Here is a 13,900-nt window from a genome sequence, read left to right as displayed (position 1 = left end):
AGCTGGTGGAGATATGTAGATAACAGAGGCTAGCTGGTGGAGATATGTAGAGAACAGAGGCTAGCTGGTGGAGATATGTAGAGAACAGAGTCTAGCTGGTGGAGATATGTAGAGAACAGAGGCTAGCTGGTGGACATATGTAGAGAACAGAGGCTAGCTGGTGGAGATATGTAGAGACTAGCTGGTGGAGATATGTAGATAACAGAGACTAGCTGGTGGAGATATGTAGATAACAGAGACTAGCTGGTGGAGATATGTAGAGACTAGCTGGTGGAGATATGTAGAGAACGGAGGCTAACTAGTGGAGATATGTAGAGAACAGAGGCTAGCTGGTGGAGATATGTAGAGAACAGAGGCTAGCTGGTGGAGATATGTAGAGACTAGCTGGTGGAGATATGTAGATAACAGAGGCTAGCTGGTGGAGATATGTAGAGAACAGAGGCTAGCTGGTGGAGATATGTAGAGAACAGAGGCTAGCTGGTGGAGATATGTAGAGACTAGCTGGTGGAGATATGTAGATAACAGAGACTAGCTGGTGGAGATATGTAGATAACAGAGACTAGCTGGTGGAGATATGTAGAGACTAGCTGGTGGAGATATGTAGAGAACAGAGGCTAGCTGGTGGAGATATGTAGATAACAGAGACTAGCTGGTGGAGATATGTAGATAACAGAGACTAGCTGGTGGAGATATGTAGAGACTAGCTGGTGGAGATATGTAGATAACAGAGACTAGCTGGTGGAGATATGTAGAGAACAGAGGCTAGCTGGTGGAGATATGTAGAGAACAGAGACTAGCTGGTGGAGATATGTAGATAACAGAGACTAGCTGGTGGAGATATGTAGAGACTAGCTGGTGGAGATATGTAGATAACAGAGTCTAGCTGGTGGAGATATGTCGAGAACAGAGGCTAGCTGGTGGAGATATGTCGAGAACAGAGGCTAGCTGGTGGAGATATGAAGATAACAGAGACTAGCTGGTGGAGATATGTAGATAACGGAGGCTAGCTGGTGGAGATATGAAGATAACAGAGACTAGCTGGTGGAGATATGAGGTGGGGGGTGTGGGGTGGGGGGTGGGGGGTGGGGGGTGTGACGGTGTTTGGACAAAGAGGAAAAATACCCTCCTCTAACACTGGATTTACACACACATCAGCAGACAACAATGTTACTCCTCTCTGTCTTCCTGACTGTAGTAACTAGATCCCCTCTCTGTCTTCCTGACTGTAGTAAATAGATCACCTCTCTGTCTTCCTGACTGTAGTAAATAGATCCCCTCTCTGTCTTCCTGACTGTAGTAACTAGATCACCTCTCTGTCTTCCTGACTGTAGTAAATAGATCACCTCTCTGTCTTCCTGACTGTAGTAAATAGATCCCCTCTCTGTCTTCCTGACTCTATTATACTAATTATGTTTCTACTGAGTGTACAAAAACAACACCTTCCTAATATTGAGTTGCCCCGCCCCCCTTTTGCACTCAGAACAGTCTCAATTAGTCGGGGGATGGACTCTACAAGGTGTCGAAAGCGTTCCACAGGGATGCTGGCCCATGTAGACTTTAATGCTTTCCACAATTGTGTCCAGTTGGCTGGATGTCCTTTGAGTGGTGGACCATTCTTGATACACACAGGAAACAGTTGAGTGTGAAAAACCCAGCAGCATTGCAGTTCTTGACACAAACCGATGTGCCTGGTAGACTACCATACCCCGTTCAAATCACTGAAATCTTTTGTCTTGCTCACTCACCCACTGAATGGCAACACAGACACAATCCATGTCTCAATTGTCTCAAGGCTCCAAAATCATTATTTAACCCGTCTCCTCCTCTTCATCTACACTGATTGAAGTGGATTTAGAAAGTGACACCAATAAGGGGTCAAAGCTTCCACCTGGTCAGTCTGTCATGGAAGTAGGTGTTCATAATGTTCTGTCCACTCAGTGTCTGACAGGATTGGATGTTTATTTATTTAATGATTTTAGTCATTTAGCAGACGCTCTTATTCAGAGTGACAGGAGCAATTAGGGTTAAGTGCCTTGATTAAGGGCACACCGGCAGGGGATTCGGACTCTTAACCACTAGGTTACCTGCCACCCTTTGCGTTCAATGTCAATGTTTGACTTGTTTGTGTATCAGCAAATTGACCTCGTCTCATTGCAACACTGTGTCCATGTTGCATCACACAGGAGTTTTCAAAGAACCTTTAGTCAAGGTGAGCTTCTCACCCACTCAGTCTGTCTTACCAGACTTCCTGGTCCAACTTATTAACTTAATCCTCTTATTGACCGTTGACAAGATTCAGTGGAACTCACAGGGAGGGTTGGGGCATGACTTTCAAACTTCCAAAATATTTTATTTTATTTGACTTTTTTAATTAGAACATTCAAATGTACAACAGAAAGGTTACAATTTATACCGTGACATTAAAGTGACAGTTCAGCCATTTGAAATATTTAGATATTTGTTTCCATAGCAGTCTATAGATAAGGACTCAGAGTGCCTATGGATAAGGACTCAGAGTGTCTATGGATAAGGACTCAGAGTGTCTATGGATAAGGACTCAGAGTGTCTATGGATAAGGACTCAGAGTGTCTTTGGATAAGGACTCAGAGTGTCTTTGGATAAGGACTCAGAGTGCCTATGGATAAGGACTCAGAGTGTCTATGGATAAGGACTCAGAGTGCCTATGGATAAGGACTCAGAGTGTCTATGGATAAGGACTCAGAGTGTCTATGGATAAGGACTCAGAGTGCCTATGGATAAGGACTCAGAGTGTCTATGGATAAGGACTCAGAGTGTCTATGGATAAGGACTCAGAGTGTCTATAGATAAGGACTCAGAGTGTCTATGGATAAGGACTCAGAGTGTCTTTGGATAAGGACTCAGAGTGTCTATAGATAAGGACTCAGAGTGTCTATGGATAAGGACTCAGAGTGTCTATGGATAAGGACTCAGAGTGTCTATGGATAAGGACTCAGAGTGTCTATGGATAAGGACTCAGAGTGTCTATGGATAAGGACTCAGAGTGTCTATAGATAAGGACTCAGAGTGTCTATGGATAAGGACTCAGAGTGTCTATGGATAAGGACTCAGAGTGTCTATGGATAAGGACTCAGAGTGTCTATGGATAAGGACTCAGAGTGTCTATGGATAAGGACTCAGAGTGTCTATGGATAAGGACTCAGAGTGTCTATGGATAAGGACTCAGAGTGTCTATGGATAAGGACTCAGAGTGCCTATGGATAAGGACGCAGAGTGTCTATGGATAAGGACTCAGAGTGTCTATGGATAAGGACTCAGAGTGTCTATAGATAAGGACTCAGAGTGTCTATGGATAAGGACTCAGAGTGTCTATGGATAAGGACTCAGAGTGTCTGCAACCCCCCTCACACACAGGAACATTTACCCTGCACCCCCCCCCCCCCCTCACACACAGGAACATTTACCCTGCACCCCCCCCCCCCCCTCACACACAGGGACATTTACTCTGCACCCCCCCCCCCCCCCACACACACACACACAGGAACATTTACCCTGCACCCCCCCCCCCTCACACACAAAATAACATTTACCCTGCCCCCCCCTCACACACAGGAACATTTACCCTGCACCCCCCCCCCCCCTCACACACAAAAGAACATTTACCCTGCCCCCCCCTCACACACAGGAACATTTACCCTGCACCCCCCCCCCCCCTCACACACAGGGACATTTACCCTGCACCCCCCCCCCCCCCACACACACTCACACGAACATTTACCCTGCACCCCCCCCCCCCCCCCCCCCCCACTCACGCAGGGACATTTACCCTGCACCCCCCCCTCTCCCTCACACACAGGAACATTTACCCATTTACCCTGCACCCCCCCCCCCTTCACACACAGGGACATTTACCCTGCACCCCCCCCTCACACACAGGGACATTTACCCTGCGGTTAAAGGTTATGTCCACCGTACAGCCGGAGATCACTATGTATACAGGTAAGAACAGGGATATTGCCCCTCCGTGTGTCAACAGGCCGCTATTAGAGATCACTATGTATACAGGTAAGAACAGGGATACTGCCCCTCCGTGTGTCAACAGGCCGCTATTAGAGATCACTATGTATACAGGTAAGAACAGGGATACTGCCCCTCCGTGTGTCAACAGGCCGCTATTAGAGATCACTATGTATACAGGTAAGAACAGGGATACTGCCCCTCCGTGTGTCAACAGGCCGCTATTAGAGATCACTATGTATACAGGTAAGAACAGGGATACTGCCCCTCCGTGTGTCAACAGGCCGCTATTAGAGATCACTATGAATGAAATTCACTCAATACTCTATTGGCCTTTAAAAGGCGATATACAGGTGTTTCTATTCCAGACAGCCCACTAGGTGGGAGGGCCTGGGAGAACCCATTATTATATAAACAGGTGTTTCTATTCCAGACAGCCCACTAGGTGGGAGGGCCTGGGAGAACCCTGGCATTATTATATAAACAGGTGTTTCTATTCCAGACAGCCCACTAGGTGGGAGGGCCTGGGAGAACCCTGGCATTATTATATAAACAGGTGTTTCTATTCCAGACAGCCCACTAGGTGGGAGGGCCTGGGAGAACCCTGGCATTATTATATAAACAGGTGTTTCTATTCCAGACAGCCCACTAGGTGGGAGGGCCTGGGAGAACCCTGGCATTATTATATGTACAGGTGTTTCTATTCCAGACAGCCCACTAGGTGGGAGGGCCTGGGAGAACCCTGGCATTATTATATAAACAGGTGTTTCTATTCCAGACAGCCCACTAGGTGGGAGGGCCTGGGAGAACCCTGGCATTATTCTATAAACAGGTGTTTCTATTCCAGACAGCCCACTAGGTGGGAGGGCCTGGGAGAACCCATTATTATATATACAGGTGTTTCTATTCCAGACAGCCCACTAGGTGGGAGGGCCTGGGAGAACCCTGGCATTATTATATAAACAGGTGTTTCTATTCCAGACAGCCCACTAGGTGGGAGGGCCTGGGAGAACCTTGGCATTATTATATATACAGGTGTTTCTATTCCAGACAGCCCACTAGGTGGGAGGGCCTGGGAGAACCCTGGCATTATTATATAAACAGGTGTTTCTATTCCAGACAGCCCACTAGGTGGGAGGGCCTGGGAGAACCCTGGCATTATTATATATACAGGTGTTTCTATTCCAGACAGCCCACTAGGTGGGAGGGCCTGGGAGAACCCTGGCATTATTATATATACAGGTGTTTCTATTCCAGACAGCCCACTAGGTGGGAGGGCCTGGGAGAACCCTGGCATTATTCTATAAACAGGTGTTTCTATTCCAGACAGCCCACTAGGTGGGAGGGCCTGGGAGAACCCTGGCATTATTATATATACACATGTTTCTATTCCAGACAGCCCACTAGGTGGGAGGGCCTGGGAGAACCCTGTCATTATTATATATACACATGTTTCTATTCCAGACAGCCCACTAGGTGGGAGGGCCTGGGAGAACCCTGGCATTATTATATAAACAGGTGTTTCTATTCCAGACAGCCCACTAGGTGGGAGGGCCTGGGAGAACCCTGGCATTATTATATAAACAGGTGTTTCTATTCCAGACAGCCCACTAGGTGGGAGGGCCTGGGAGAACCCTGGCATTATTATATAAACAGGTGTTTCTATTCCAGACAGCCCACTAGGTGGGAGGGCCTGGGAGAACCCTGGCATTATTATATAAACAGGTGTTTCTATTCCAGACAGCCCACTAGGTGGGAGGGCCTGGGAGAACCCTGGCATTATTATATAAACAGGTGTTTCTATTCCAGACAGCCCACTAGGTGGGAGGGCCTGGGAGAACCCTGGCATTATTATATAAACAGGTGTTTCTATTCCAGACAGCCCACTAGGTGGGAGGGCCTGGGAGAACCCTGGCATTATTATATAAACAGGTGTTTCTATTCCAGACAGCCCACTAGGTGGGAGGGCCTGGGAGAACCCTGGCATTATTATATAAACAGGTGTTTCTATTCCAGACAGCCCACTAGGTGGGAGGGCCTGGGAGAACCCTGGCATTATTATATAAACAGGTGTTTCTATTCCAGACAGCCCACTAGGTGGGAGGGCCTGGGAGAACCCTGGCATTATTATATAAACAGGTGTTTCTATTCCAGACAGCCCACTAGGTGGGAGGGCCTGGGAGAACCCTGGCATTATTATATAAACAGGTGTTTCTATTCCAGACAGCCCACTAGGTGGGAGGGCCTGGGAGAACCCTGGCATTATTATATAAACAGGTGTTTCTATTCCAGACAGCCCACTAGGTGGGAGGGCCTGGGAGAACCCTGGCATTATTATATAAACAGGTGTTTCTATTCCAGACAGCCCACTAGGTGGGAGGGCCTGGGAGAACCCTGGCATTATTATATATACAGGTGTTTCTATTCCAGACAGCCCACTAGGTGGGAGGGCCTGGGAGAACCCTGGCATTATTATATAAACAGGTGTTTCTATTCCAGACAGCCCACTAGGTGGGAGGGCCTGGGAGAACCCTGGCATTATTATATAAACAGGTGTTTCTATTCCAGACAGCCCACTAGGTGGGAGGGCCTGGGAGAACCCTGGCATTATTATATAAACAGGTGTTTCTATTCCAGACAGCCCACTAGGTGGGAGGGCCTGGGAGAACCCTGGCATTATTATATAAACAGGTGTTTCTATTCCAGACAGCCCACTAGGTGGGAGGGCCTGGGAGAACCCTGGCATTATTATATAAACAGGTGTTTCTATTCCAGACAGCCCACTAGGTGGGAGGGCCTGGGAGAACCCTGGCATTATTTGGCTGATCGAAGAGGAAAACCTGAAAGTTGTTTTGTCTATATTCAAGTTTGACCATTTGTTTGATGAAGCCTGGAATAAGAGAAAAAGGCCAACCTATAATTAAATTACATATTTAGTTCTAGTTGTACATCAAGTCCATGTATGTATGGATTGTGAGTAGGCTTATACAGTTGAAGTCGGAAGTTTACATACACTTAGGTTGGAGTCAGTAAAACTAATTTTTCAACTACGCCACAAATTTTATGTTATCAATCTATAGTTTTGGCAAGTCGGTTAGGACATCTACTTTGTGCATTTTTCCAACAATTGTTAATGACAGATTATTTCACTTCTAATTTACTGTATCACAATTCCAGTGGGCCAGAAGTGTACATACACTTAGTCGACTGTGCCTTTAAACAGCTTGGAAAATTCCAGAAAATTATGTCATGGATTTAGAAGCTTCTGATAGGCTAATTAACATAATTTGAGTCAAATGGAGGTGTACTTGTGGATGTATTTCAAGGCCTACCTTCAAAGTCAGCTAGTTGCTCGACATCATGGGAAAATCAAAAGAAATCAGCCAAGACCTCAGAATTTTGTTTTGACCTCCAGAAGTCTGGTTCATCCTTGGGAGCAATTTCCAAATGCCTGAAGATGCCACGGTCATCTGTGCAAACAATAGTGCGCAACACCATGGGACCACACAGCCGCGAAGCCGTCATATCACTCAGGAAGGAGACGCGTTCTGTCTCCTAGAGAGGAACGTACTTTGGTGTGAAAAGTGCAAATCCATCCTAGAACAACAGCAAAGGACCTTGTGAAGATGCTGGAGGAAACAGGTACAAAAGTATCTATATCCGCAGTAAAACGGGTCCTATATTGACATAACCTGAAAGGCCACTCAGCAAGGAAGAAGCCACTGCTCCAAAACCACCATAGAAAAGCCAGACTACGGTTTGCATCTGCACATGAGGACAAATATCGTACATTTTGGAGAAATGTCCTCTGGTCTGATGAAACAAAAATAGAACTCTTTGGCCATAATGACCATCGTTATGTTTGGAGGAAAAAGGGGGAGGCTTGCAAGCTAAAGAACACCATCCCAACCATGAAGCACGGGGGTGGCAGCATCATGTTGTAGGGGTTCTTTGCTGCAGGAGGGACTGGTGCACTTCACAAAATAGATGGCTTCTTTAGGAAGAAAAGTATGTGGGTATATTGAAGCAACATCTCAAGACATCAGTCAGGAAGTTAAAGCTTGGTGCAAATGGGTCTTCCAAATAGACAATGGCCCTTAAGCAAAATGGCTTAAGGGCAACAAAGTCAAGTAATGGAGTGGCCATCACAAAGCCCTGACCTCAATTCCATAGAACATTTGTGGGCAGAACTGAAAAAGTGTGTGCAAGCAAGGAGTCCTACAAACCTGACTCAGTTACACCAGCTCTGTCAGGAGGAATGGGCCAAAATTCACCCAACTTATTATGGGAAGCTTGTGGAAGGCTAACCGAAACGTATGTCCCAAGTTAAACAATTTAAAGGCAATGCTACTAAATACTAATTGAGTTTATGTAAACTTCTGACCCACTGGGAATGTGATGAAAGAAATAAAAGCTGAAATGAATCATTTTCTCTACTCTTATTCTGACATTTCACATTCTTAAAATAAAGTGGTGATCCTACCTGACCTAAGACAGGGAATTGTTACTAGAATTAAATGTCAGGAATTGTGAAACACTGACTTGTATTTGGCTAAAGTATGTTTACACTTCCAATGGAGGGAATGGGGATTCCAATAACACTTCCAATGGAGGGAATGGGGATTCCAATAACACTTCCAATGGAGGGAATGGGGATTCCAATAACACTTCCAATGGAGGGAATGGGGATTCCAATAACACTTCCAATGGAGGGAATGGGGATTCCAATAACACTTCCAATGGAGGGAATGGGGATTCCAATAACACTTCCAATGGAGGGAATGGGGATTCCAATAACACTTCCAATGGAGGGAATGGGGATTCCAATATCAACTGTACATATATGTATTGTTTTATGTATCCTATTGTTTTCTCTTTATTCAACCTGCCATCTACCCACCTGGGGACTGAGGGTTATGAGAGAACCCCCACATCACTAGCTTCTCTTTATTCAACCTGCCATCTACCCAGCTGGGGACTGAGGGTTATGAGAGAACCCCCACATCACTAGCTTCTCTTTATTCAACCTGCCATCTACCCAGCTGGGGACTGAGGGTTATGAGAGAACCCCCACATCACTAGCTTCTCTTTATACAACCTGCCATCTACCCACCTGGGGACTGAGGTTATGAGAGAACCCCCACATCACTAGCTTCTCTTTATTCAACCTGCCATCTACCCACCTGGGGACTGAGGGTTATGAGAGAACCCCCACATCACTAGCTTCTCTTTATTCAACCTGCCATCTACCCAGCTGGGGACTGAGGGTTATGAGAGAACCCCCACATCACTAGCTTCTCTTTATTCAACCTGCCATCTACCCACCTGGGGACTGAGGGTTATGAGAGAACCCCCACATCACTAGCTTCTCTTTATACAACCTGCCATCTACCCACCTGGGGACTGAGGGTTATGAGAGAACCCCCACATCACTAGCTTCTCTTTATTCAACCTGCCATCTACCCACCTGGGGACTGAGGTTATGAGAGAACACCCACATCACTAGCTTCTCTTTATTCAACCTGCCATCTACCCAGCTGGGGACTGAGGGTTATGAGAGAACCCCCACATCACTAGCTTCTCTTTATTCAACCTGCCATCTACCCACCTGGGGACTGAGGGTTATGAGAGAACCCCCACATCACTAGCTTCTCTTTATTCAACCTGATATCTACCCACCTGGGGACTGAGGGTTATGAGAGAACCCCCACATCACTAGCTTCTCTTTATTCAACCTGATATCTACCCACCTGGGGACTGAGGGTTATGAGAGAACCCCCACATCACTAGCTTCTCTTTATTCAACCTGCCATCTACCCACCTGGGGACTGAGGGTTATGAGAGAACCCCCACATCACTAGCTTCTATTTATTCAACCTGATATCTACCCACCTGGGGACTGAGGGTTATGAGAGAACCCCCACATCACTAGCTTCTCTTTATTCAACCTGCCATCTACCCACCTGGGGACTGAGGGTTATGAGAGAACCCCCACATCACTAGCTTCTCTTTATTCAACCTGCCATCTACCCAGCTGGGGACTGAGGGTTATGAGAGAACCCCCACATCACTAGCTTCTCTTTATTCAACCTGCCATCTACCCAGCTGGGGACTGAGGGTTATGAGAGAACCCCCACATCACTAGCTTCTCTTTATACAACCTGCCATCTACCCACCTGGGGACTGAGGTTATGAGAGAACCCCCACATCACTAGCTTCTCTTTATTCAACCTGCCATCTACCCACCTGGGGACTGAGGGTTATGAGAGAACCCCCACATCACTAGCTTCTCTTTATTCAACCTGCCATCTACCCAGCTGGGGACTGAGGGTTATGAGAGAACCCCCACATCACTAGCTTCTCTTTATTCAACCTGCCATCTACCCACCTGGGGACTGAGGGTTATGAGAGAACCCCCACATCACTAGCTTCTCTTTATACAACCTGCCATCTACCCACCTGGGGACTGAGGGTTATGAGAGAACCCCCACATCACTAGCTTCTCTTTATTCAACCTGCCATCTACCCACCTGGGGACTGAGGTTATGAGAGAACACCCACATCACTAGCTTCTCTTTATTCAACCTGCCATCTACCCAGCTGGGGACTGAGGGTTATGAGAGAACCCCCACATCACTAGCTTCTCTTTATTCAACCTGCCATCTACCCACCTGGGGACTGAGGGTTATGAGAGAACCCCCACATCACTAGCTTCTCTTTATTCAACCTGATATCTACCCACCTGGGGACTGAGGGTTATGAGAGAACCCCCACATCACTAGCTTCTCTTTATTCAACCTGATATCTACCCACCTGGGGACTGAGGGTTATGAGAGAACCCCCACATCACTAGCTTCTCTTTATTCAACCTGCCATCTACCCACCTGGGGACTGAGGGTTATGAGAGAACCCCCACATCACTAGCTTCTATTTATTCAACCTGATATCTACCCACCTGGGGACTGAGGGTTATGAGAGAACCCCCACATCACTAGCTTCTCTTTATTCAACCTGCCATCTACCCACCTGGGGACTGAGGGTTATGAGAGAACCCCCACATCACTAGCTTCTCTTTATTCAACCTGCCATCTACCCACCTGGGGACTGAGGGTTATGAGAGAACCCCCACATCACTAGCTTCTCTTTATACAACCTGCCATCTACCCACCTGGGGACTGAGGGTTATGAGAGAACCCCCACATCACTAGCTTCTCTTTATTCAACCTGATATCTACCCACCTGGGGACTGAGGGTTATGAGAGAACCCCCACATCACTAGCTTCTCTTTATTCAACCTGCCATCTACCCACCTGGGGACTGAGGGTTATGAGAGAACCCCCACATCACTAGCTTCTCTTTATACAACCTGCCATCTACCCACCTGGGGACTGAGGGTTATGAGAGAACCCCCACATCACTAGCTTCTCTTTATTCAACCTGATATCTACCCACCTGGGGACTGAGGGTTATGAGAGAACCCCCACATCACTAACTTGTATGTTCTGCAGCCTTGTAAAGATAAGGAGGGGATGACTGGGAGGCAGGTTGGTATTTATTGTCATGAATCTTGCCCTGGAGGCAGTTCAGCATAGTGGTCACTAACTGGAACAGGCACAAAGTAATAAAATCAGATTTTAATCCTAACCTCAACCACACTGCTAATCCTTCCCTTAAGTGGTGCACACACACACACGCACACGCACACACACACACACACACACACACTGGGCTCCTGAGTTGTGCAGTGGTCTAAGGCACTGCATTTCAGTGCAAGAGGCACCACTACAGTCCCTGGTTCAAATCCAGGCTGCATCACATCTGGCCCTGAGTCCCCGCCGGGGTAGGCCGTCAATGTAAATAATTATTTGTTCATAACTGACTTGCCTAGTTAAATAGACATTACACTTATTCGGTGGGGGGAGCTGCAACTCAATATTAGGAAGGTGTTGTTATTGTTTTGTACACACTGGAAACTGTTGAGCGTGAAAAACCAGCAGCGTTGCAGTTCTTGACATGAACAGGTGCATCTGGCACCTACTATCATACCCCGTTTAAAGACACTTAAATCTATTGTCTTCACCCTCTGAATGGCACAATCCATCTCTCAGTTGTCTCAAGGCTCCAAAATATTTTTTTAACCTGTCTCCTCCCCTTTATCTACACTGATTAAAGTGGATTCACCTGGTCAGTCTAGGTCATGGAAAGAGCAGGTGACCTTAATGTTTTGTACACTCAGTGTATATTTGCCAAAAGGATTAGCATACATTTGCCAACATGATATAGAATCAGTGTCAACATGTTTTTTGGTACATTGGAATCAGTGTCAACACGTTTTTTGTGCTTCGTCCTTGTGGCTTGGTGAGCTGCATGTATAAAAGTGTTCCTCTTTCTCAAGCTGAACAGAACCTACAGACCACCTGTGATTCCTTCTCTGACAGGAAAAGATTGCCATGGAGAAGTTGGTCGTCCTTCTGCTTCTGAGTGCTGCCATTGCACTGGGCGACGCAAACCTGACCCAGCTGCTTGGTTTAGAACCCTTACTGAAGACTGAGGTGGAACAGACTCCTCCTGTCGGGGCTCAGGTAGCAGCAGTACAGCAGGGGACAAAGGAAATGTCATGTCCCTCAGACTGGCACCCATATGGATCACGCTGTTTCAGGTTTGTCAGCATTCCGCAGTCATGGTCAGATTCAGAGCAAAACTGTTTGGCACTTGGTGGAAACCTAGCATCCGTGAATAACCTTTTAGAGTACCAGTTCATGCAAGCACTAACAAAGAATACCAATGGCCACTTACCTGATACCTGGATTGGAGGTTTTGATGCAGTCAAGGAGGGCTTATGGATGTGGTCAGATGGGTCCAGATTTGACTACACTAACTGGAACATTGGTGAGCCCAATAACGCTGGAGAAGGAGAGGACTGTCTGCAGATGAACGCTGCAAGTGAGAAGCTCTGGTTCGACGTGCCCTGTGAGTGGAAGTTTACATCTCTCTGTTCCAGAAGAATGTAGGCTAGGAAATGACCCAGCCACTTCAACTCTCACCTCCAGGGGTCAACAGTCTACTTCACCTCTCACCTCCAGGGGTCAACAGTCTACACTTCAATACTCAAACCAAGATCTGTCACTCACTGCAGCTCACCATTACCTAAACTTGTGATGAAACTGTGTGATGTTGCTAATCCTGCTTTTGAAATTAAAGATAAATGACTGAATCGTTTTTCTTCATTTCCTATTGCTTAACTAGTTGTCATGGCACATCAGTTAGTCAATGGTAAGATATTATAAACTAGAATAAAGACAATCTCTCAATAACATGAACCTGCACCACTAAAAATAATTGATACATGATAAAACCTTATCATACTGTTAACAATGGTTAACTCTCTTCCTAACAGACCATTTGTTTCTGAATGGTTTAGATGCAGGAAATTCCAGTTATATAACTATTAACATGAATTATCAGCTTTTTAAAATAATTTATTAATGCATTTTTTATGGTTTAGTAATTATGCATACAATTAATAAATACTTAGTAGATATTCAATGAATTATTTATTTATTCAGGTTAACTAATGCATTAACTAATATACCCTTATTGTAAAGTGTTACCGTTCCCTGTCTTTCATATCTGAGGCTAAATCCATGAGAGAGAGAGAGAGAGAGAGAGATTGCTATTCTATTTCTCCCCTGAATGAAGGACTGAAGATTAAAAAGCAGATTAGAAAGAAAAGGCAGAGTCACAGGGACGGAGAGTTAAGATAGGGAGAGACCCTCACACAACAATAAGATAGGGAGAGACCCTCACACAACAATAAGATAGGGAGAGTCCCTCACACAACAATAAGATAGGGAGAGTCCCTCACACAACAATAAGATAGGGAGAGACCCTCACACAACAATAA

At 46.1% G+C, this 13,900-nt stretch overlaps 2 protein-coding genes across 2 annotated transcripts in view; one reads left to right on the top strand and one right to left on the bottom strand.

Moving 5' to 3' along the window:
* The window catches only part of LOC116370072 (NLR family CARD domain-containing protein 3-like), a 315,247-nt gene that overhangs the window by 229,044 nt on the left and 72,303 nt on the right, over nucleotides 1-13,900 (bottom strand). The window lies entirely within an intron of this gene.
* LOC116370078 (ladderlectin-like) lies at nucleotides 12,384-13,210 on the top strand. Its single transcript, XM_031819684.1, has one exon. It carries the CDS (start codon nucleotides 12,447-12,449, stop codon nucleotides 13,005-13,007), a length of 561 nt encoding a protein of 186 aa, XP_031675544.1. The 5' UTR covers nucleotides 12,384-12,446; the 3' UTR covers nucleotides 13,008-13,210.

This window comes from Oncorhynchus kisutch, unplaced genomic scaffold (assembly GCF_002021735.2).
Source record: "Oncorhynchus kisutch isolate 150728-3 unplaced genomic scaffold, Okis_V2 scaffold2442, whole genome shotgun sequence".
In the NCBI taxonomy this organism is placed as follows: domain Eukaryota; kingdom Metazoa; phylum Chordata; class Actinopteri; order Salmoniformes; family Salmonidae; genus Oncorhynchus; species Oncorhynchus kisutch.
This window is presented reverse-complemented; position numbering and strand designations above follow the sequence as displayed.

What these genes read in the sequence shown, in the direction of transcription:
- LOC116370078 (XM_031819684.1), top strand. Translation starts at nt 12,447, where the DNA reads ATGGAGAAGTTGGTCGTCCTTCTGCTTCTGAGTGCTGCCATTGCACTG.